General features: G+C 42.1%; 3 protein-coding genes across 3 annotated transcripts; 2 read left to right on the forward strand and 1 right to left on the reverse strand.

The window, feature by feature from the left end:
- The first annotated feature begins 2685 nt into the window (after positions 1–2685).
- LOC116442604 (histone H4) lies at positions 2686–3550 on the forward strand. The gene has a single exon (XM_032105766.1). The coding sequence runs from the start codon at positions 2726–2728 to the stop codon at positions 3035–3037; it is 312 nt and encodes a 103-aa protein (XP_031961657.1). The 5' UTR covers positions 2686–2725; the 3' UTR covers positions 3038–3550.
- Positions 3551–4547: 997 nt separating this feature from the next.
- LOC116442589 (histone H3) lies at positions 4548–5022 on the forward strand. Its single transcript, XM_032105750.1, has one exon. The coding sequence runs from the start codon at positions 4562–4564 to the stop codon at positions 4970–4972; it is 411 nt and encodes a 136-aa protein (XP_031961641.1). The 5' UTR covers positions 4548–4561; the 3' UTR covers positions 4973–5022.
- Positions 5023–10318: 5296 nt separating this feature from the next.
- Positions 10319–10764, reverse strand: LOC116442607 (histone H4). The gene has a single exon (XM_032105769.1). The coding sequence runs from the start codon at positions 10742–10744 to the stop codon at positions 10433–10435; it is 312 nt and encodes a 103-aa protein (XP_031961660.1). The 5' UTR covers positions 10745–10764; the 3' UTR covers positions 10319–10432.
- Between the last annotated feature and the right edge of the window lie 12451 nt (positions 10765–23215).

A 23215-nucleotide genomic window follows, 5' to 3' on the forward strand; every position in this document is an offset into this window, starting at 1 on the left:
CAACATTGTTGTTCTTGTTGGAGCTCTACCACACTGCATTTAGCACTGGCAATTCCGAATTTGTAGTTCTGTTGCTTCAATAAACCACACTATTCTTCAGTCTGTGATTCCACAACTTCTTACTGAATGCAATCAGATCTATAGAGCTGAATTGTTAAACTGCACTGTTTGTGAATCTGCACTCATGCTTCTTATTTGACACTACCAGGCTTACAGTGCTGAATCTGCTGAATTTGCTCCATCAGAAATTATCCCAGCTGCACCCAGCCCCTCTGATCTCTGAGGAACAGCTGGAAAGCAAGGATGTTCATCTTCTGCCATGTTTCTATACTCTTAATGCAACACAGAGGTTAGTCTATATGATCTTTGAATCTCTTCCAATGGAAATGATTAAATGGATATTAAATTACAGTTTAATTTTATCAAACAGACCTCACAGAGTAGATGATATTTGATGTACGATTTAGAATCACTTGTGAGCAAAGAAGCACAGGAACTCAGCTCAAAACTTGCTTCACTTTATTCGTTGTTTTTCTGTCATGAGTTAAAAAACTAATGCTATGAACAAGCATGTATCTATTATTTTTTTTTAAAAAATCCTTTTCCAAATGGTTTCTGATGTTTTGCAAAGCAAACAGACAGCAAGAGACAGGGGAAAATATTATATGTAGTCACAGATCCTTGAGGAGAAGCAGCTCATTATGGAGCAGGATTATATTTTGAGGTTCTACCTTCATTTTATTCCATTGGGGAAAAAAAAACCAAAAAACAGCAACAACAACAACAAACAAAACCAAAGAGGCAGAAAGAAAAGCTCAGCTTTGCAGAACTGGACAATTTATCACAAGCTGCTTAGGTATGTGATTTGCCCAGGATATTCTGATAGCCTCATGGCAGGCATCTGCAAGCGGTAATAACTCCCAGGGAAGACCTGTGATACAGAGTCCCTGAAGTTTGATGGAGCAGCCTGAAGAACTGGATTTTCCTGGCAGAATGGGTTTGGGGAGTTCTGAAGCAGGTAGTGCTAAACTGCCCTGTTGGTAACACCCTGGGGACTTGCCTGGGTACTCAGAGAGTGAAAAATCCTTCTGCAAGCATTACACCAAATGTATCCTTACCAGTGCAGGACATACCTACCTTTCTCCCAAAATCTCCTAGAAGTGACAGAAGAGATGCCTACAGAGTGCCCAGTTTCTCCTGCTAGCCTGACCTCCCAAAGCAGTCCAGTTACAGTCCCTGAAATTCCCTCCCTGAAAGGAACAAACTGGCCTCAGGAAAGAAAACACCATGACCTGAGCCGTGGCATCCTCACTGCATTCCAGAAGTATCTCCATAGCCCAGTCTAGAATACTAACAAGTTCCTTGTGGAACAGAGCCTTTGTTACAGGTTTGAAATTTTAGGATGTCTCTTGCAGAGTCTTGGTATTTGTATAGCCTCATTTGGGTTTCCTTTGCGTCCATGCTGAAAAGATGGTGCATGAACATGTGTAACATAATATTTTAATTTGTCAGTGAGGGAGGGGCCACTGGAACATTGATTTCTCTGCTAACAGGTGCAACACCTCTATCTGTGGTCTATGTGAAGATAGATTGATTATTGTTTAATCTTTTATTGTACCCTCATGAAAGCATACATTACACAAAGCTGCCCAGCCAGCAGGAAGAAAACAACAATCAAGCAATCAAAAGACGTCCATGAGAGGGCAGCAAACGCTCAACACAGGAAACTTTATCCTTCCAGATAATCTTCAGGTCGAAAACGATCTACCGAATAATTTTTGCTAAATATTGCTTCTTGATTTCAAGAGCAAAATCTCAGAACATTTTCCTCTGCTGAAGAGAGAAAACTCAGAATTAATAAATACCCGAGAAATGCAAAACCACCCTTCTTTTTGGGCATTTAATTTTTCAATCTCTCTAAAAATAGCCACGCTCTTTTCTATGCCACCACAGCAGTGGAAAATACTGTAAAAATATTTGTCAAAAAAAATACTTTTACCTTAAAAAATGAAAGTGAAATGTGTAAAATCTCGATTAGCATACCTGTACTGCTAAACTCACCTTGAGATAACATTCAGAGAGGGCGGGAAATGAAGATGTGAAAAAAAATTAGGAAGGGTAGAATTTCTCACAAGCACGATTGGACAGAATTTGCTGCAAGATTATCTATATAAAAAAAAAGTGCAGTAGATGTATAAACAGAGAAGCCACACAGGACAATCCATACAAGCAGGTGGAACTGAAATACATAAGACATACATCGTTGAACATAATAAATCAAAGCATAATTGAAGTGAATCAATAACTAGGGTGATTTTCTATGAATCAGCTTTTTCTTCTAAATGATCACAGCATATCGAAGCTTTAAAAGCTACAGGAATCATTATAAAAAACAGACACGACGTCCTTGCTATCTGAAACACAAGGAAGGCACCGAGAAGAGAGAGGAGCACGGAACCCATTGTGCCTCGGGGAAGGGAAATCCACACAAATCCCGCAATTTTCTGCTCGCGGGCTGCGCGATAGAGAAATCGGGGGGACGGCGGGAGCCAGCCCCAAGCCCCGCCCCCTTTCTGCTGCAGTTCTCAACCAGGTCGGACCACACCGCATAAAGGCCGCGGCGCGGGCGGCGCCGGTTTACAGCAGCAGCAGCGGCAGCAGTGGCAGCAGCGGCAGCAGCGGTAGCAGCGGTTGTAGCGCCATTAGCAGCGCCAGTAGCAGCGGCATGTCTGGTCGGGGTAAGGGCGGCAAGGGGCTCGGCAAGGGCGGCGCCAAGCGCCACCGCAAGGTGCTGCGCGACAACATCCAGGGCATCACCAAGCCGGCCATCCGCCGCCTGGCTCGGCGCGGCGGCGTCAAGCGCATCTCAGGGCTCATCTACGAGGAGACGCGCGGCGTGCTCAAGGTGTTCCTGGAGAACGTGATCCGCGACGCCGTCACCTACACGGAGCACGCCAAGAGGAAGACGGTCACGGCCATGGACGTGGTCTACGCCCTCAAGCGCCAGGGTCGCACCCTCTACGGCTTCGGTGGTTAAAGCTTTTCGCTCTTTCCGGACCAGCACGGCAAAAACCCAAAGGCTCTTTTAAGGGCCACCTACATTTTCCTTTAGGAGAGCTGTTACATTTTTTAGTGTCTTAGGTAGGGACGCGACGCTCCGATTCTAGATCTTGAACGTAATACTATGCTTCGTGATTGCATAAGAATTGTCTAATACGTCGTTTTGCTGACAATAGAAAGATTGTTTCTGCCATGTAAGAGACGGGATTTTTTTGTTTCCAAAATTTGTTACAGAAAACACTTTAAATGCTCTGTAATCAAGCAAAAAGTTTAATTTTTAAACGTTCGCCGATTTAAACAATCAGAAATGTTGTTCCATATGTTGTACCTTAAACTTTGCGTTTACCTGAGTAGATAAATTTGGAACGAATTTATCGACTAGGTAAAAGGGGGGGAAGTTGCTCTGAGATTGATTCCTTTGATATTTCAATCCCCCCCTTCATTTCCTTCTCCATGATTTATTTACTTTTAAATAAAAGACTAAATCCAATACGGTTTTCTAGAGATCATTTTGGGGAGGTGGTTGGGAGGAGGAAAGGGAAGGTCTGGGAAGGAACTGGACAATAAAAGCAAATTATGAACATAGAAGCACAGTTTTGAAAAAATGTATCAAAAGAAGCCTCGTGTGACCACTTTTCTTATTGTCACATAGAAAGGGCACTCCAGTCCGGGGCTCGTTTCTAGAATAGTTAAGTAGTACTTCATGATTAAAAGGAAAAAAAAAAATTCTGCTTTTTAAAAAACCTTTGAAAGTCGTTTGGCACTCAAACAATGATATCTATAAATATTTGTGGTCACGTCTGGTTTTCTCACAGCTTAGTGAGTATGGGGGAAATTAAGTAGTAGACCAATACCATATTCATTTTCAATTACTTTCACCAAGAAAAGTGCTAATTGCCTAAGTAGTCTCATCATCACGATTTTGCTTGATGATATGCAAAGGTTGTCATTCAGAATTTCCTAGTGAAATAAGAACACGAAAAACGCGAAAAAAAAAAAGCTTAATAATTATCTTAATCACTACAGCTTGTTACATACTTATAGCTACGACCTTGTGTTACTGGATTTTTGGAGCACCTCTGTTTCAAGGTACCAGCCCACCTTTTCCTTTGTGGCTTTGGGATTAACGTGCCTATTCATGTAAGGAGCTCTGTAGGCACTGACAGAACATTTTCTTTCTTTTGTAACCAGCCCATCGTTTAAAAAAAAAGCAAACCGAAACAAAACAAAGACACAAATAAAGAAAATATAAAGTGCAAGTATCTTAGGCCCTCCACTCGCTCCGAGAGCGCTGCGATCAGAGCGGGGTCGCAGCTGCGGGGTCGAGAAGCTCCGAGCGGAGATTCAGCTCCTTCGGGCCCAGGATGGGATTCTACGACAGCCAATGAGATCGCGCTCCCTGCGGTCCAATCAGAGGCGAGGCAGCTCTATAAATACCGGCGTGGCCGGCTGAGCTCCATTCGCTTCTCGCTCTCGCTGGAGGTGGTGTCCTCGGTTTGCCATGGCGCGTACGAAGCAGACGGCGCGTAAGTCGACGGGCGGCAAGGCGCCCCGCAAGCAGCTGGCCACCAAGGCGGCCCGCAAGAGCGCGCCGGCCACGGGCGGCGTCAAGAAGCCGCACCGCTACCGGCCCGGCACGGTGGCGCTGCGCGAGATCCGGCGCTACCAGAAGTCCACGGAGCTGCTGATCCGCAAGCTGCCCTTCCAGCGCCTGGTGCGCGAGATCGCGCAGGACTTCAAGACCGACCTGCGCTTCCAGAGCTCGGCCGTGATGGCGCTGCAGGAGGCCAGCGAGGCCTACCTGGTGGGGCTCTTCGAGGACACCAACCTGTGCGCCATCCACGCCAAGCGCGTCACCATCATGCCCAAGGACATCCAGCTGGCCCGCCGCATCCGCGGCGAGCGCGCTTAAGTTTTCTGCCGCAGCCCACGTAGACCCAAAGGCTCTTTTAAGAGCCACTACATGCACATGAAAAAGAGCTGTAGCACTGTTACAGATTTCCCTTGAAAAACACCTGGGGTGCTTTGCGAAATAGTGAAAGAACAGGTGTTTTATGAACACTAGACGAGGAGACAAATCGAATGGGGGGAATGTGGGATCAATATATTAAAGGAGAGAGATCAGAGAGCCTCGGGCAGGATGAAGGGGTTCACACCCCCGTGATTGTGATGGATGTGACACAGCTTTGAGGAGGAAAGGAGGGCACTGAGGGGGCTTACAGGGACACTTCTGTGTCTGGGCTGGATCTGTGCTCAGGAAATCTACACCTTACACTCTGTCTGGGTGGGTCTAAGCAAGGGCAGAAACTATTTGCGGTTCAATGTGTTACTGTCAAACCTAGCTAAAACAGATTGCCTTAAGGGGGGCTGCCCCCTTGCTCCATCGATTCTTAACACCAGGAACCAGAATATCTATCTCAATAAATCAGTTTTGAGTTTATCAGTTTTGATATATACTGCTATAGCTGGTCTCAAAACAATGGATAACCATGCTGATGACATAAGGCACATGAGGCTTCTTGCAGCAGGGAAAAGTACCTGAAAAGGCCAAGAAACTGATTGCAAAATACTGTAGAAAGAAATAACTTATCAAACCTTTCCAGATTTGTTGCCATAACAATACAAAACTGAGGCATTTTTTTCGGTGGAGGGGGTATTTTCAGTAAGTTTTATAAAAATCGTGGAGTGAAAATTTATGTATTCTTGCAATAATGAGAGTAAAAGTATTTGTCTTTGAACCTGTACTTCTCCAGGTAGTGATCACAATATCTGATGTATGCTGAGTTGTCAGATTTCTGTAGCCAAATCTTTAGGATTCTTCATGAGTTTCTGGAAGGACAGATGTAAATGCATCCAGCTTTCTACCTTCTAAGGACCCACCTTGGCTTGAATTCTTAATATGAGACAAGGTCAGTCTAACGGAAGTCTGAGAATTAAAATAGGAAGTTAAATATTACACCTCGGATTCATAACTCAGATTCATAAGTAGGTGAATTTTCTCCAGTTATTTTTTGAACTATGTCCCTTTCTTATCTCCATCTGTGAAAATTCACATCTGGAACCTGGGATGCAAAAATCCTGAGGGCTGGAGAGCGCTTGTAGGCTGCTGTTAGAACCCAGAGTGGCGACCTGTTGTCATTAGAGGTTTCTGGGCACTATTTGCCTGCTAAGAGATGCTGCGCTACTGACCCAGTCTGCCAGAGACAGCACTTGGGTGGATGGGAAAAGATGGGAAAAGAAAGACTTGCCAAGTGTAGCAATCAGACAAAATAAAGGTTTGTTGGGTGGTTGGGGTCAGTTTTTAATCTTCTTTTTTTACCCCACTTCTTTATTCTTCCTTCCCCATAAAGCCCTCTGAATGAATTTATTGAACGTCATGGCCTGATTTTGGAACCAGCTTGAAATGGAAGGAGAATTGATACTGTAGCATGACAAGGATTTCTCCTTGTCTTGATTAACCAGCATGATGCTAGAAGAAACTTCTAACTAACAGCCTGAGGAGAGAAAGAAATATTTCAGTAGGCCATAAATGTTCCATGTTCCCGTAAAAGTCAGATAAAAGCAAAACCAAAAACATAACCTCAGTCTTTCTTTCTTCCTTCTGCTTCAGTTGTCCTACACCATATTTAAAACTAACCAGGAAAAAAAAAGAAATAAACTCAGTATTATTCCTGCCAAGTAGCCCTGTACCAATGCTGTAAGATCCTACCCAGTCCCTTTTAGCAATTTTACTGGATCTCACTGATACACAACCTGAGAACACAGACAAGATATTAGCTCCTTACCAGTCATAATGAATCATTTCCTCATTAGCTTTTGAGAGCAGATTCCACAGCCTGGTGTCAGGGAAGGCTTTTTGCAGAGCCTGGGTGTGCATTTAAGCAAGCACCAGTGACCTCTGATGATTTATTTAATATTGTAACACTTCTAAGGTTTTAGCAATTTTAACCTTTGCTAACCTCGAATTTGGGCCTTGTTACAAAGTTTAAGTCAGAAATAAGTTGCAAGTACGTAGCAACAAGTAGTATCAGGATGGCATCCACTGAAGTCTTAGAGAGTAGGCAGATGTATGGTTAATTTTAACATTATAATAATATAATTCCTTTTAAATTACACTTATATAGGCACAGTCTCTGTATTCTTCCAACAGGAGAATAAATTCTCACCCCTTACTCTGCAAGTGGTGATGTACAAACAAAAGAACAGAAGAGAACAGAACCATTTCAGCTAAAAGAGATTTACAGTGATCATCTAGTACCAACTGTGAAGCACTTTATATTATTTAATAGACCATATAATATTATTGGAACTGCAGAAAAACAATGCCAGGTGGTACTGAGGCAGAGGGGAGTGAGAAGGAGTCAGAGATGGATGGATCTGAGATGAATTAAAATTTGTGAGCGGAAAACGAGCATATGAAGGTGTTTATACAGGTATATAACATGTATATATGTCTATATATACTTTTGTACCTACATCACTATGCTATGAAAATTTCTTGTATATACTGTGTTTACCTCATGTGTATTGTTTCAGAAACATACCATACCACACAAAACCTCTTACAGGGTCCCCCACATGCTACGCTCAAATACTTGAATTTTAATTTCAGAACAATTTGGCTGGTAACATTTACAGAAGTGTTTTGGATAGGCCAAAGTCAATTGTCAAGGACAGAGGAAAAGATGTTGTGACAGCAAAGAAGCAAAATCAGTAGTAATACAAGTGCTTTATTAGTGAATTTATAGAAAACCTGACCTCTCTAAAATGCTGAAACAGTGACAGTCTGCAAGGCTTGGCACAACGAAAAATTGAACTGAAGGCCTACTGTAATTTCCTGACTTCAAGGTTTTATTGAACCGAGTAAATTCTGCTAAGTGTTGACCTTTGATCCCCCCATGCATGTTGCTCTAATGACTCAGTTTTCTTATCATCAAACACAAAACACTTCTCTTTAATTCTTGAAACAGCACAAGCCTATTTGCTACAGGTCTTCCATTGGCTAAATCTGCCAAGCCTTGACAGCCATTTTCTTTTCCTCAGCTGATGTGGTCCCAAACAAAAGCCACACAACTTTCCCTGTGACAGTGCTCTCCATGTATTGCAAATAAGACTTTTTTACAGTAAACGGGGATGGGCGTGCGGGGGGGGGGGAAGGGAGAGGGAGGGAAAAGAGAAAGAGGGGAGGGAAAAATACATGAGGTTTCTGTCCTAGTCTGATATTTTTCATTTGATGTATGTGAACACTTACTTGCTTTGTGCAGTTTAACTATTCGTTCAGTTGAATGTGCATTTGCAAGCACCTCATTAAAAACAGTACACAACACTGTCTAAAATAATCACGCAGCCTAAAGGGAATATTTAAAATTCTAGGCACGCTTACACTGGAATTGCAATAACATTGAAGAACTTCAGAAACGCTCTAGCGCAAGAAAGTATAAGAAAGGCTGTGTCCCAACTCTCTTGTGCAATGTAGTGGCTCTTAAAAGAGCCTTTAGGGTGTGGGAGAATTTCAGGTTCACATACAGAGGACCTGTAGGAGGAAACTTAAGCGCGCTCGCCGCGGATGCGGCGGGCCAGCTGGATGTCCTTGGGCATGATGGTGACGCGCTTGGCGTGGATGGCGCACAGGTTGGTGTCCTCGAAGAGCCCCACCAGGTAGGCCTCGCTGGCCTCCTGCAGCGCCATCACGGCCGAGCTCTGGAAGCGCAGGTCGGTCTTGAAGTCCTGCGCGATCTCGCGCACCAGGCGCTGGAAGGGCAGCTTGCGGATCAGCAGCTCCGTGGACTTCTGGTAGCGCCGGATCTCGCGCAGCGCCACCGTGCCGGGCCGGTAGCGGTGCGGCTTCTTGACGCCGCCCGTGGCCGGCGCGCTCTTGCGGGCCGCCTTGGTGGCCAGCTGCTTGCGGGGCGCCTTGCCGCCCGTCGACTTACGCGCCGTCTGCTTCGTACGCGCCATCGCTCACGGGGACGCCACAGGAACAGGTCGGAAGAGAGACAAGGAGAAATAGCAACAGCGCGCTGCCGCGGCCGCTTCTTATAGACTGTTCCCGCTTCCTGATTGGCTGCCAGGAATGCGCCATTTCTATTGGCTACTTTCAAATTCGAAAAGCCCGCCTCGATAGCGCGCGCCTTCCCCAACGGCTGCCCGCCCTCAGCGCCCCCCTGTACCGCCCCCGCCGCTTTTGTTTTCGGGGTGGTCTGTCCCTTACCACAATTTTTACAGTCTACCTCAAAAATGAGACATTTAGGGAGAAATGTTCGAACAGGAATTGAGAAATTGCAGATTATGCTGTGCTGAATGCATAGAAAATTAGGTTCTTAAAATGCTCTTTTTTTTTTCTCTCTAAATAGGGATCATAACGGTATTTTGGGACTTGGATTTTGCTATTGTAGGGTCCATGGGGTTGTGTATTGCGAGGGAGTTCTGGTGGCGGGGTGGCTCGGGTTCCACTTATTTTAACTTTCATCTGGCCGGGCAAATGCTTTGGGGATCAAAATTAATTGCAAATGAAAGCTTTCTAATCCAAGAGAGTGCTTGCAAATGATGGAATCTTTCAGCCTGCAAACTATTTTAGGTTGTTGATGCAGTACCGCAAGGCATAAGGTGAATTTTCCATTTTCCTCACTGTATACATCTGCTATATTTTCCTCTTCGGGCGAGTTGTCGTTGGAGCACAAGCAGAGAAGGGCTTTCAGGTGAAAGGCTGACACCAGGTACGGAGAACAGCTCTGGCGCCCCAAATTAAAAGAAAGCGTATTCCTAACCTTAAACACAGCATATGTACAAATAATGGACAAGTCCTACACACCACAATCAGGGGACAAAGGGGGTAACTCATTAACATGGAAAAGGGACTTAGTGAGCTGCGATACCCCTCACACAGCATTACAATAGACGTTATCATCATATAATCTACTTCTGCTGCTGTTTACACCATAAAGGGGAGAATCCCCCCACAGACGAGATGCCCGCAAGAAGGTGAACACATGCCCGCCCTTAAGCCGTCAGCACGAAAAAGGAGGCACCGTTTAGGTTGCTTTCTTATTTAGCTTTCCTATACAGCAGCTAAATGGGCTCAAACTTTGAACGTTTGAAAACCAGCATTCTGTATTCCCTGACTTTAACTAGGACGGCCTATAGCGTACCAGCAGCGTGTTATTTACCAATTACTAATAAAAGTTTCTACGGCTATAACAATGTATTAAAAACCGAAGTATAAGTTTGTGATTATATGTAACAGTTTAGAAACGTTTCACTTTCCTTTTACCAACTTTAAAGCGACACAGCTCTTTTTCGGTTAAAGTGTGCGGCTCTTAAAAGAGCCTTTGGGTTTTTGTCGTGCTGGTCCGGAAAGAGAAAAGAGCTTTCTTTAACCACCGAAGCCGTAGAGGGTGCGACCCTGGCGCTTGAGGGCGTAGACCACGTCCATGGCCGTGACCGTCTTCCTCTTGGCGTGCTCCGTGTAGGTGACGGCGTCGCGGATCACGTTCTCCAGGAACACCTTGAGCACGCCGCGCGTCTCCTCGTAGATGAGCCCCGAGATGCGCTTGACGCCGCCGCGCCGAGCCAGGCGGCGGATGGCCGGCTTGGTGATGCCCTGGATGTTGTCGCGCAGCACCTTGCGGTGGCGCTTGGCACCGCCCTTGCCGAGCCCCTTGCCGCCCTTACCCCGACCAGACATGCTCCCACTCCTACCGTTGCTACTAGAGCAATGAGTCGGTGCTGCCCGCGCCGCGGCCTTTATGCGGTGTGGTCCGACCTGGTTGAGAACTGCAGCAGAAAGGGGGCGGGGCTTGGGGCTGGCTCCCGCCTGTTTCCCCGCCGCGTCACCGATGAGCAAACATCGTTCGCTGTTACCTACGGGGGGGCTGGAAAGCCTGGCAAGCAAACCAAAGTATAGACCTCCTCCACGAAAAAAAATCCAACGGTGTACGTGTTCATACAGTTGGGAAAGTTTTTCCCCCTCCTCCTCAGATTTGTATAAACCATTTGCACGTGTGTGCGTTTTTTATTTTGTTGCACTGCCGGGGTTGTTGTGAATTACTTCAAATTCTAGTTATTTTCATGCTGTTGTTCGCTAATGCTTTTGGTTTACTACTATTCAAAGTGCTATAAACGTTTCTTCAAAATTTTTAATGATTTGAGATCTCTTAACAGCTTTAAGAAATTTTCCACAATATTAAATTATATTGGTTTCTTCATTTTGATTTCCACCTCCCATTTCTTAAATATTCCAATTTTACTTAAGCAACTTATTGTCTGTAAACAGATATTAACCAGAAGGTGGAATAAAATCATTTTTGTATTATTAAACTTATATTATTTCTTGACTTCTGCTAATTTTGCTCATTTTGAGTTACTGCAGGGGGGTAATTTTTTGGGTTTTAAATTTTTACAAAATGACTTTTACTGTAGCTATTGACTTAAACTTCTGTTCCCTGATTAGTAAAAAATTCACTTTGCTTTTTACTAGAGATCTAGTATATTTTTCAATTTTCTAGCTTTTCAAAACTTTTCCAGAAAATTTTTTTTTAAATGTATCCATATCAATACTGGAAAGAAAAGATATTCTGACATACCTTTTATGAAAGTCAGGAGTGGTCTTCTTCTTAGGATGTTCCAAATGTCACAGTGTAAAAACATCCTGAGCTGGTGTAACTGATACGCTAACACCTAAATAATGTTATTTTTCTCTTGTCCTTTTATGTATGAAATGCAAACATAATTTCTATGTACTCTTTTAAAGTGTTCAATGTTAGAACATATAATGAGCAGCTTCTCTCTATCATGTGACCAAACTGGCAATAAGCAGCTTCCCTTGGCCTATTTAATAGCAATGGAATTACAATTACATTCTATCACATAAACAAAGAAGTGCTTTGCTCTCAGTGGACATATTAAAAGCATAAAAGAGGAGCTCATTATTCTGGCATCACAAATATTGTCTCTGCTGCTATCCCTAGATGTTTTCTCAGTAAATAGCAAATCCATGGCTTTTGGGGTGTGTTTTGGGTGGTTGGGTGAGTGGGTGAGCTTTTTGGGAGGAAGATAACAAAAATTATTTATGTAAAAATTGTCTCATCCCTATCTATTCTGCACCACTTCAGAAGAGGTGTATATCATGGGAATGATCTCTGCTTTTCCCGTCTTCCAAAATGAAGAAACCCCCATTGCACTCTTCTGAGCAGTTACTATCATTGATCCAGCAAAGACATTCAGAGCTTTTACCTAGGTTATAGAAAATGCAACTTCCTTCTGCAGAGGTGCAGAAGAATTCATAGATAAAATGTGGAGTCTCCTTAGATTTTGGACAGCCCTAAGCATGCCTTCTTTCTCTTCCTGGGGGGAGTGGACATGTGAGCTGAATATGATTCTGAGTTTTTAAAAGTGCGTTATGCTGGCTGCAGTTCTTGTTTATATTGAACTGACAGGTCACAAAACAATAAGCAAACTCAAGCCTTTTCCTCTGTAACTACCCTAAAGAAGGATTCCATAGGAGGGTTTTGTTTATTTGTTTGTTTCCTCACTTGGGTTGGTTGGTTGGTTGGTTTTTTTTTTAATTTTGACTTGCTTCATTTAGTAGTGCCACGCTAGCAGCAGAACACCAAATTTCTATATCCCTAATTTTCTGCTCTCCGATCCATACTTACCAGTGGCAGTGCTCAATCAATAGCACTTAAATTTTTGTTCATTTAGCACACATCTCATCTAAGCAGATTGACAATAAGATGTAATCAAGACATTAAATTTTGCAAAAGAAAGGAAATCCAGGTCTCTAGTGTGCTGAGAACAATTGCTCTCCATTCCCATGGTTGTTTTGCACTCATCTTTTGTTTTTCATTTCTAAGTTTCCAGATGCCTTGCTTGTGTTCTGGTTTTGCATCCACTAGGTAATGAAGGGGATGTTTTTTCACACCTGTCCAAAGTCTAGCACAATATGATGGAGCTCCTGTAGGGTATTGTGTCTGTATCCATAACCTCAGGGTGAGTAATTAGAATAACAATTTATTAATTTAATCCTGACTTTAAAAAATCATTCATTACATGCTACTAGTACTTCAGGGTTTGAATTTAGGTCAACATTAGGCCAAAAAAAAAAAAATTGCCAGACATTATATTTCAAGGATATGTATTAATAAAATTCTGGAAATATATTTGCACTTTCAAACTAATAGTTCTGAATTTAGTGTAAGTATTGGACAGGTTTTCATATTCCTTGTTTTCCACCCACTGCCAGCTGGTGCTTCCTTCCCTCAAAATATTCTCTGTATCTCTCAAAGGAAGAATGGAATTGCAGTATGTCCTCTGTGAATGAGACAGGTTGTACAGATCCTTGCTTTGCACTGTATTCGTGCTCTTGTGATCTGCCATGCTGAAAATGTAGATCTCATCTGGACCATCTGGAGGAAAGAGATAAATTCTTCCCTTGTACTGAAAACCTGGGCACTTTTTATGGACCAGCAAATACCCACAAGAGAGGAGAGCTCAGAGGAAAAGGACAAAACCACAATGAGCTGGAGGAATAATGTACTGTAAAGAAAACTGCACTTATTTCAACATCAGGGAGACTGAAGGGTTACCATGGTTTTAGACAAGAGAGCTGCACCAGTGAATCATCAGATTTCCTCAGATGATTAACAAAGACTGACATCTTCCTGAGCAAGGTAGATGAAAATGAGGGGTGGGAAGGATGGGCCGTGCACATGTGAATCAGCCCAGTATAACTTGTGAAAACTGGAGAACAAATAGAAAAGTTTGAAGATAGCAATGGACTTGAGATTATTTCAACCAACATATTCCTTCACAGGAACTTGGGGTGGGGTGAGGGGGGCAGCAGCATTGACACTGAGCATATAGAGACCAGTAATGAGAATTTCATTTCCAGAGTGATTCAGCTGTATATTGCAAATGCTTTATTATGCTTGGCTGCAATTTCAGTACAGTATCCTTCTGTTAATTAGAAATACAATGTAACATCAAATATGCTCATTAAGGAAATTTGGAATTAAGCATTAAACTCTCCTCATTTAATATCTTAAAGGACCTGGGTGGAGAGTATTCAATATCTACAGCATGGAGATGTGATCAACTGGGACCTGCCTCTACATAGGACTGAAAACTGCACAAGATCTGACTTCTTTGGCAGTCCTTAAGCTACTAAATCTATCCCAGTGGTCTTTGTTCTCTGTATCCACGTGCCCACATATCCCACCTTCAGCTGAGCACGTAAGCCATGCTAGAAAGCTGTGCTTACTAAAATAGAGCAGCCCACATCATTTTGGTAAGAAATTTTTTGAGCACAGAAAGCTTTGATTTTGAGACTGAGGCACGAAAGTCAATATTTGCATGTGTGGATTTACCATTTGGAAGGACTCTTCTGGCAGTAGCATAAGTGCATAAATGCTTTATGCTGTCTAAGCAAAACTAGCAAACATCACAGATTTAGCTTAATGACTGGTACATTGATAACTAATTTAGTGTTTTCCCCACCTTTCCCTGCTAATTCACACAGTCAGAGGTGGAGAGACCCATTCTCATTGTTTTAATTAACCACTCCAGCTGGTCAGAGATAAAAGAGTTTGGGCTGTAGCCCTGGTTTGGACTGTTTCCAACTTCCTTCTTGCTGCCAAATTCAGAAACTACACAGGGACTGATAAATAAGAAAAGACCTCTGTCATGGTCCAGCATCTTAGGCTGACCTTTGAGGATGCAGTTTGCCATTCACACAGAGTGGCTTACAGATCAGATGATCCGTAGAAAGGCAAAATGTTCCAAAATTTGTTTTGTGGGCATGTTGTCCGAGCCACTGCTGTGAAGAAGACTTGCACAGGCCTCACCCCCATCACTCCATGCAGAAGCTGAAGCCTTGCAGGCTCACTGAACAGCTGGAACAGCTGATATAGCTGAATAGGTCCATGAAAAAAGGCTGTAGGAACTCCTAGATCAGGTTAGGGGTGTTGGGAAGTTAATGAAATACCCAGCTCTTTGTATGAAGCTTTTTTAGGATATGGGGCAGAAGGGACAGGTCAATAACGTGTAAGTGGGAGCAAGGGCAACAATGTTGAGTGAATTCTGGCCATGGCCATGGCATTCCTGGGCTTCTCTCAGGAAGACACCAAAGGGTCTCTCTAACAAGTGCTCCAGGGTGGCCTGTGGAGCTCCGAGCCCAGTAGCACACCATGCAAATCTGCTCCTGCGTTCCAGTAAAGAGGCAGTAAACAGCAAACCAACTACTCAGCAACCCCAGCTGACATGGATGCTCAGGAGCTTTGCTTCTCTCAAATCCTTACTCTTCTTTCTAAACCAGCATTTGAAGCAGCACAGGCCTCACGATGCACTGTCCCTTGATTAAGCTAGAAAGATAAATCCAGAAGGCATTGTAAGCACGGTATTTCTTGAGCAGCTGAGACCGAGTAGCTCCTCTTGCTGCCCAGGCTCACGCAGAGCTGGTCTGGGCAGTAAGTTTTTCAGCTGAACTCTGCCAACCCTTACAGAGCTGTAAGTACTTAAAAGCAGCTGAAGTATGCCTTGTCCAAATGGTGTCTCTGGGGCACAGTTTTCCAAGCACAAACCTAATATAGGCAGCCCTGTAGGAATTTATTGAATACTGTATTGGGCTATGTGCTTCCGGAGGAAGCCAACTCTGAAAAATGGTGATGTGCCTTGTGTTAGTGACTCCAGACACTACTGCTGTGCTCTGTTTGTGTTACAGTAATACCTGGTTGGAAAACCAAAATCTCCAGCTGGAAACCCTAGCCACTTACAGGGATTTATTTATGTTTATGCTGTGGACAAAGCAGCTTGTCTTCAGGGATGCAGCAGTTAAGAAAGTCACCAGAATGTCCACGTCCTGTCCGGGTCACACCAGTCATTACCTGGACCATGCTGATGCAAGCAGCATGCAAGTGTCTTCATGCGCAGAACTTGGCACTTCTTTTCAACAAACTGCACAAGACTTCTGTTGGCCCATACCTCAAGTTTATTAAAGTCCCTTTTATCTGCAAGTATTACTTTTTGCTCTGTCTACCCTTCTTCACGTGGTGTTATCCACACTACGTGTACATTCTCTCTCATCACCCAGGGTGTTCCAGAAAATACCAAATAATACCAGCCCTGGAGCATTGTTTTGATTACCAGTTGTCTGCAGACACGAAGCTGTTAACTATAGCCTTTTGGCCCTGGGCTACAGACAATTTTCAAATACCTAACAGCCTGCTAATCCTGCCTATAGTCCCTCTGATCCCAAACAAGATCACCTGGGAGATGGTTCCAAAAGTATCATGAAATGTCAAGTATCTTGCATACAGCATTCCTCCTTTGTCCACACAGATACTCTTTAATCAACAGTTCTGTGTTAATTACCTATACCTAGACATGAGCAATTTTTGTTGCACTCCATCCACTCTATCAAGTCAACAGAACCCATTTTATTTCTGGGAGTTACTCAGTCCCTCTGTTTCTTGGAGACCCTGCTGTCATTCTATATAGCATTTTCTACTCCATATGAGAAGCTATTTCCTTACTGCTACCTTGTGACAAAGAACACCAGTTCCTGTATCTTCTACAATGTACGATAAGGAAAATGTGTAATAAGCAAAAATTCCTTCCTTCCTCATCATGTTTTAAGTGTTTAAAAAGAAACTTTAGTTTTTCAGCATTCTCTTTCAGTCAGGGTACTTCAATAATACATTCTTTTCCATCAGGGAAGAATTTTTAGACCTCTGACAATCACTGCTTCTCTCTTCTGTGTATTGACTTACTGTTCCTTTCTCATTACCTGAAATTTGGAACTAAAAATTAGGCCTAAAAACTCCAAATAGGCATGTACCTTTCCTGACTACAGAGGAAGATCATCTTCATCTGTCTTATAAAAGGAGTCACGGTGTTCCTTTTCTACTAACATACTGGTTTTGGTTCATTATCAACATAGAACTATAATCTGAAGATCCAGGTCTACTCAGGTGCTTGTCAGCTCTTGCTGACAGTAGCAGTTTTGTGATATTTCTTAGTATTTGTAAAACTGATATCATTTACGCCAGATGAAGAATCTGACAGATTTCTGAAGACAGAGCCTCTTATCCAGCATTTTTCACTACATAAAATGTACTCCACCATTGTAATTATTTTTCCTAGTTGGTACTCACAGTATTTATATACAAGCTCTGTAGACTTTAACCCAGAGCATAAATAAAATTTTACCAGGCCTAGGATTAAACCCTGCGGTCCTAGGCTGTTTGAGACTGCAGTTTAATTTCATAGTTGATAAATATCTAAATATAAATTTCTACCCTGCAAGGGTTGATGTTTCTGCTAGACCAAATTTTCCTGATTATTACTTTCATTTCTAATACTTTTCTGAAATGAACCAAAATGAAACTGAGAGAAAATCTGTAGTATATCAGCAAGTTCTAGAGAAACATTGCATCCAGTACTGAAACTCTTCCTAAAGTCAATTTTGGAAAAAGCCTATTAAACATGGTTTTCATTTCTTCCCTTATATCTGTTTTGAGTACTGTAAATTCTAATTTTTTATTCATATCTTCCTTGAATTTGTTTGACCTTGTAACTAGTACATCTCAGCATCAATTAGTTATCCCTTCCCCAGTGTGGGCTGAGTCTGTAAACCTGAGAAATGCATTAATCTGTAACCCAAAATGCCTGATTTTGTACTTAGGTCTCGGCCATATTCTTCAGATGCCTCAAGAGTAAGAGAGGCTGCGTAGGTTGGGTGCATAGCTGGGTCTGCAGCATATTGACCCAGGAAAACTTTCAAAATCCTGTTTCCCTCTGCTCAGCATGAAGGGCTGGAATAACCTTTGACAGCTTAGGAAATGGCATCTAATAACTTGTACATCTGGGTCTCACTGGAGGGATAGGACAGAGATTTTCTGTATTGATGACATTGTTTCAATTTGCATTTCTGACTGAGTCAGAATTTACAACCTCCATCACAAAAAAAAAAAAAAAATTTGACTGTGCTGTGCTCCTGGGAGGATAGACAGCACGTCACATAGTTTCCAATACCACATTCCAGTTCTTTTCAGGCACTCTGTAAAAGTTACAGGTAGGGCTACATTTCCATATTTTTGCATGTAGATCCCTGTATTTCTTCATCTTTCGACACTTACCTTCTTCCCCTTTTTCTTCAACTGAAATCAATGCAAAGTTAGTTGGTCTGCAGAACAAAGTAACACAGAATCCTGCTCATAACTGAGATTCCTAAGTATAGTAACCCTACTAATAAAAACAGTAGTTCTCAGTCCCATGGATTGATGGACGGAGAGAAGTAAAATTTGGTTATAAGAAGATCTCTGATCCAAAGGCTTTCAGAAGCTGGGAGGAATATTTTGATGTTTTATTTTGAGGCTGTCATTATATGGGGAAAAAATGAGATTTGTGGGGTCATTCATTACAATGCACAGCCCTTTTTTGCTGGTTGGCAAACATTTAGCAGTTACGGCAGAGGAGTTACCTCTTTGATCAGTCACCTTTCAATCGCTCCAGACTGTAGGAATTTAAGTTTTGCTGAGACTCTAACTAGCCTGAACATATCCTTCATTGATGCACAGCCTGAGCACCAAGTCAAATCAGGGTTGTTCACACTCATCTTGACAAGCCTTGAGACTATGGAGTGTGTGAGAGGTTACAGTGGTTTTTGAAGTTGTCTCTATTGAACTACCAAAATTTAAAAAGTCGTGGGAGTGTCATTCAGGGTTAATCTAGATACAAGCGTCACAAACTAACCCACAGGACTATATGCCAAATGGTACCAAAGGAAACAATTGTTTCCCTCCACTCGGCACTAGTGAGAGAAACTGGAGTTCTATGTCCAGTTCTGGCCTTCCCAGTGCAACAGAAACATGAACATAGCTGGAGTGGGACCAGTGAAGTGCCACAAAGACGGTGAAGGGACTGGAGCATCTCTCACATGAGGAGTGTCTCATTAATGTGTCCAGATATCCTACAGGGGGAATAGAAGACACAGACCCAGTCTTCTTAGTACTGCCCAGGAAAAGAGGCAATGGGCACAAACTGGAACACAGGAAATTCTACTTAAACGTAAGAAAAAAAATTTTGGAACATGCTCCCGAGAGAGGTTTTAGTGTTCCCCAGCTCCAGCTGACCCTTTTTGAGCACAGCCAGGACCTACTGCATTAGGTGTTAGACTAAAGGATGAGGTACTTTTTTAGGAGATGTGATTGCCCTAATGCTGAAATAACTGCCGATGTATTTTTGCTAGCATAGTTGAAGCACAACTAAAAGATATAGTTTTCTTTACTACTCTTTGACACCTTGAATCTTCCCTATGTGTAAACCTTGCAGTTGCTGAATCAGTATCATCAATACAGTCTCAGCACGACAGAGACCTGACTAATATCTTATTATGGTGTTTTTGTTATTAACATTGAGAGTGATTACTTGAATGTCTGCAAAATTATTATTTATGAAGAAGACAGCATGCTTCAGTTAAAAGTTGTCAGTTTCTCTGTATCTTCACTGTCCTAACTATAGTAATTGTATTTAACTGGGTGTAGGCTTTCAGCTAAATTTGTCTAATCAGCTTATCTGGATTGCTCTCCTCCTGCAGTCTGAATGTCTTATTTGCCTTTATTTCTCTAATGTCTTATCTTATCTGTTTCTCCTCCTTGGGAAGCCTCTCTCTTGACAAGAGAAAAAAGTTAAGTGTTTTCTCTACTATACAGTTTCAGGAATTCTTACATTCTATGTAAACTATTTTTGTTTTGAAGATCCTCGCACTAGAAAATACTCTGTCATTTTGTAGGTTCCTCTGTAATCTGCACTGGCACCTACACAGCTGAGCAAGGAAGGCAAGGCATGTGTGTGATGGTGCCTGGGAATGAGGACATGTTTTGGGTGCACATTTAAAGTGGGCATAACAAACTGTTTGAGCTCCTCAGTAAGAAATAAACAGAGACTACAATTGTACAGGGTGCTTGGAAAGGAAATCAGGGAGAATACTGGAAAATGTTTGCTGTTTAATTAAGTATTAAACGAGTCACTTTTAAATATCATTTCTTCATGTGGAAACTGCAAGCAACTTTTATTACCAGCTCACTCTCGAAACGTTTTTATTTTCAAGTAATTTTGGAAGGACAGGAAGAAAATGTCTCTGTCGTTGAAAAGCTGTTCCATGATCTACCACTGATTTGATAAATCATGTGCTCAGATGTTTGCTTTGCTTTGTCTTTTTCTCTTATCAGTAAAACACCCATGGCAATGTCAACGCTATTTGTAATGATCAGTCTCTAAAATAGGATAATTTTTATTGTGGTTCAGTGTTGCATTTAACAGCTATTTCCAGCAGTGCAAACCTGAAAATTGCTCAAAACTCCTGACAAGTTTGTTTTACCCAATTAAGTAGAAAACGTCATTGTTTGGCCCGGAGTTCGGGAATAACCCTAAAAAAGCCTCCCCTTTTCACACCACCTCATATTTCTAAATCCCCTCTCTTTAATAACGCCAAAAAAAAAAAAAAAAAAAAAAAAAAAAAAAAAAAAAAAAGTTCTCCTTCTCCAGAAATGGGTAGTGAGACCAGGAACATTTTGTCTTCTCAAAAGTAGGCCAGGAATAATTCTCTGTACAGATAAGAGCCACTGTGATGGTTAAGGAAAAGATACAATAAAGGATGCTGACACACAATGCCGGAGGCCAGCTGCCAAGACTTCCAATGTCTCAGGCTACCAGGAAAAAGCAAAGGACTTCAGAAGTGCAACTCAAAATAGGGAGCAGGGAGCACGACGATTTACAGGGATGCACCCAGAACGAAAAGTGAGAGGAGTCCTAAATTCTACCCTTGATATCCTTAAATAACGACCTTCACAGTCTTCTTCATATGCTTTCCCTACAAAAACAAAACAAAAGCAAACAAACAAGCCAACCCCAAAAACACCCGGAAACGTTCCTGTGCCTTTAAAACTTATCACAGAGTGGGGACAGCAATCCTTAAGTGCTGCAGGTGGAGTTCCAGTGACTGCGCTGCTTAGGGAGCAAGATCTAAGATCTCCCATCACTTTCTACCTTGTGTCCTTATCTCTAACCCGCGGCCTGTTAATGGGGGAAGGGAAGGAAACCTCTCCTCTCCTGATGGGCCGAGAATAGGTTTGCTAAAAGCAAGCTTGAGGGGAAACTTGCCCAAATGTGTGAGTGTGAGGGAGGTGCGGAAAGGACGCACCCCGGGGCTACAGCTGCATTGTTGTAGGAGCGGTACTGTCCGCTCCCAGTTGCTCCCAGCTTCTTGACCACTTTCAAGTGTAATAAACCAGTCACAGAGCTCTAACACTAAACTGTCAAAGCTGCAGGGATTAAAGCACATTAACCGACGTACATTCTTTGTTCTCTGAAGAATGTACATCACAATAAACAGGCCCGGATAGACGACAACACTTCCCGGCTCTGTCTTTTGTATCACTTACAGTCAGATTCTGCTATATCGTTGTTTATCTAAACGGGAAAATATGCATAATGCTTTCATCCTACCACAACCAACCACTGTTTTACTCTCAAACATATTCATACTGTTCATACGGCTTGCCACGCTGAACTTTCAAAATTTATGGCTACTGTGGACTTGGTCTAGTTGTTTTTGTGAACAACGTCCTGTTCACAAGAAGCATGGCAGATTTCACAGCCCACTTCAATACGCCTTTCAGTCTGTTTTTTACTGTGGAGTACTGACAAGCCCAATTTTTCCCAATCTCCACTTTCTGTTCCTCTCCTTCAAAGAATTTATTAGCTCACCTGCATGCAAGCACAACAAAATAAAAATAAAAATAAAAGAGAACATGGAAGAGTCACAGTTCACTGTTTTAATTTGTAATTCTAATGCATCTAATGTATCATTGCCACCTTAATCTATCTCGTTTCAATTAAAACTGCTTGCTATCAAGTATGACTTTATCGTGTCTTCAACGTTCAGTGCATCAAAATACGTTTCAGGGCCCTTTGTAGCATACGTCATGTCATCTTGAATCTCAAGTTTATCCATGCTAGAAAAGATGTTCCTTTGTTGAAACAGCCCACTGACGTTTTGTGTGACAAATTTTCACAAAGTACAGCGAAGTAAAATATTAAGTTTGATCTTAACTTGTTCTTTCAAACCAAGGGGGAAAAATCTGGCTGCTTTTTAATTAGAAACCAATTGAGGCTTTTGTCTTCTGGCTTAATAAAAAATTAGCCCAAACTATTCATTGCAGTCCCTAAAAATTTTAATTAATTCCTATTGTCACTTTATAAGACTCAATAATTAAGTTGGATTATGATAATTAAAAGTGATTCTGGTTTATGAGGATTCTCTGAAAATTATTTCAATATTTTTAGGCTTGCAATGGAAACCTCAATAGTGAGCTTTTTCCTTTTCCTTTCAAGAAAAGAATTGAAGGAATATGAAACCTATTTAAAAAAAACCCTCGAAAATCAAACAAACAACCAAAACACAACAGTCAATGTCCAAATATTTATAAGTAATATTGAAACTGCAGCATTCTATTCGTGAAGGCCAGATTTCCACAGTATTTAATTTATTGGGTGATAACTGATGCTTCAGCTGGCTCCATAATTGTTTAAGTAGCATATAATACATATTAGTGTATCTATACCTGATAGAAATTTTTCCTCTCCGTGTCTGCTTCTGATGTTTGTAAATCATAAATAATAGCATCCACTATTGTAACCAAGAAAGTGTTACACTAGCAGTTTATCTGGGATTTCTGGGCATTAACTAGGCATTAACAGCTTCATTTTACAAACAGACTATTTGTAAAAATATCAAAATCTTTCTATCCACTTAGAGAACACCACACAAAAAACAAAACAAAACAAAGCAAAAAAAACCAACAAAAAAAGCAGAGCCCTGGCAAGTTCCGAACACTTTTCAACAGTATATATATTCCTCTGAAGGTCTCTTTCTTTCCCAAAACAAGAAAATCTGTTGAAATACTGTATCCTTAATAGTTAAAGATATGGTTAAGAGAGCCGAATCTTTATCCATATTCAAAGCTCAGCCATGAAATTGTGTTACTTCCTTGTCTTTGAAATCAATTTACGACAAAAATACTCAAGCTGCCCACTCGGTTTCTGTCCTAATCTGGAGAAAACCCCCCAAAGAGTAAGCCTGCATTACGGGGAAGACTTT

The sequence above is a fragment of the Corvus moneduloides genome, chromosome 4, assembly GCF_009650955.1.
Source record: "Corvus moneduloides isolate bCorMon1 chromosome 4, bCorMon1.pri, whole genome shotgun sequence".
Classification (NCBI taxonomy): domain Eukaryota; kingdom Metazoa; phylum Chordata; class Aves; order Passeriformes; family Corvidae; genus Corvus; species Corvus moneduloides.

Excerpts from the sequence above, each read along its gene's own strand:
- LOC116442607 (XM_032105769.1), bottom strand. The coding sequence starts at position 10,744 with ATGTCTGGTCGGGGTAAGGGCGGCAAGGGGCTCGGCAAGGGCGGTGCC.
- LOC116442589 (XM_032105750.1), top strand. The coding sequence starts at position 4,562 with ATGGCGCGTACGAAGCAGACGGCGCGTAAGTCGACGGGCGGCAAGGCG.
- LOC116442604 (XM_032105766.1), top strand. The coding sequence starts at position 2,726 with ATGTCTGGTCGGGGTAAGGGCGGCAAGGGGCTCGGCAAGGGCGGCGCC.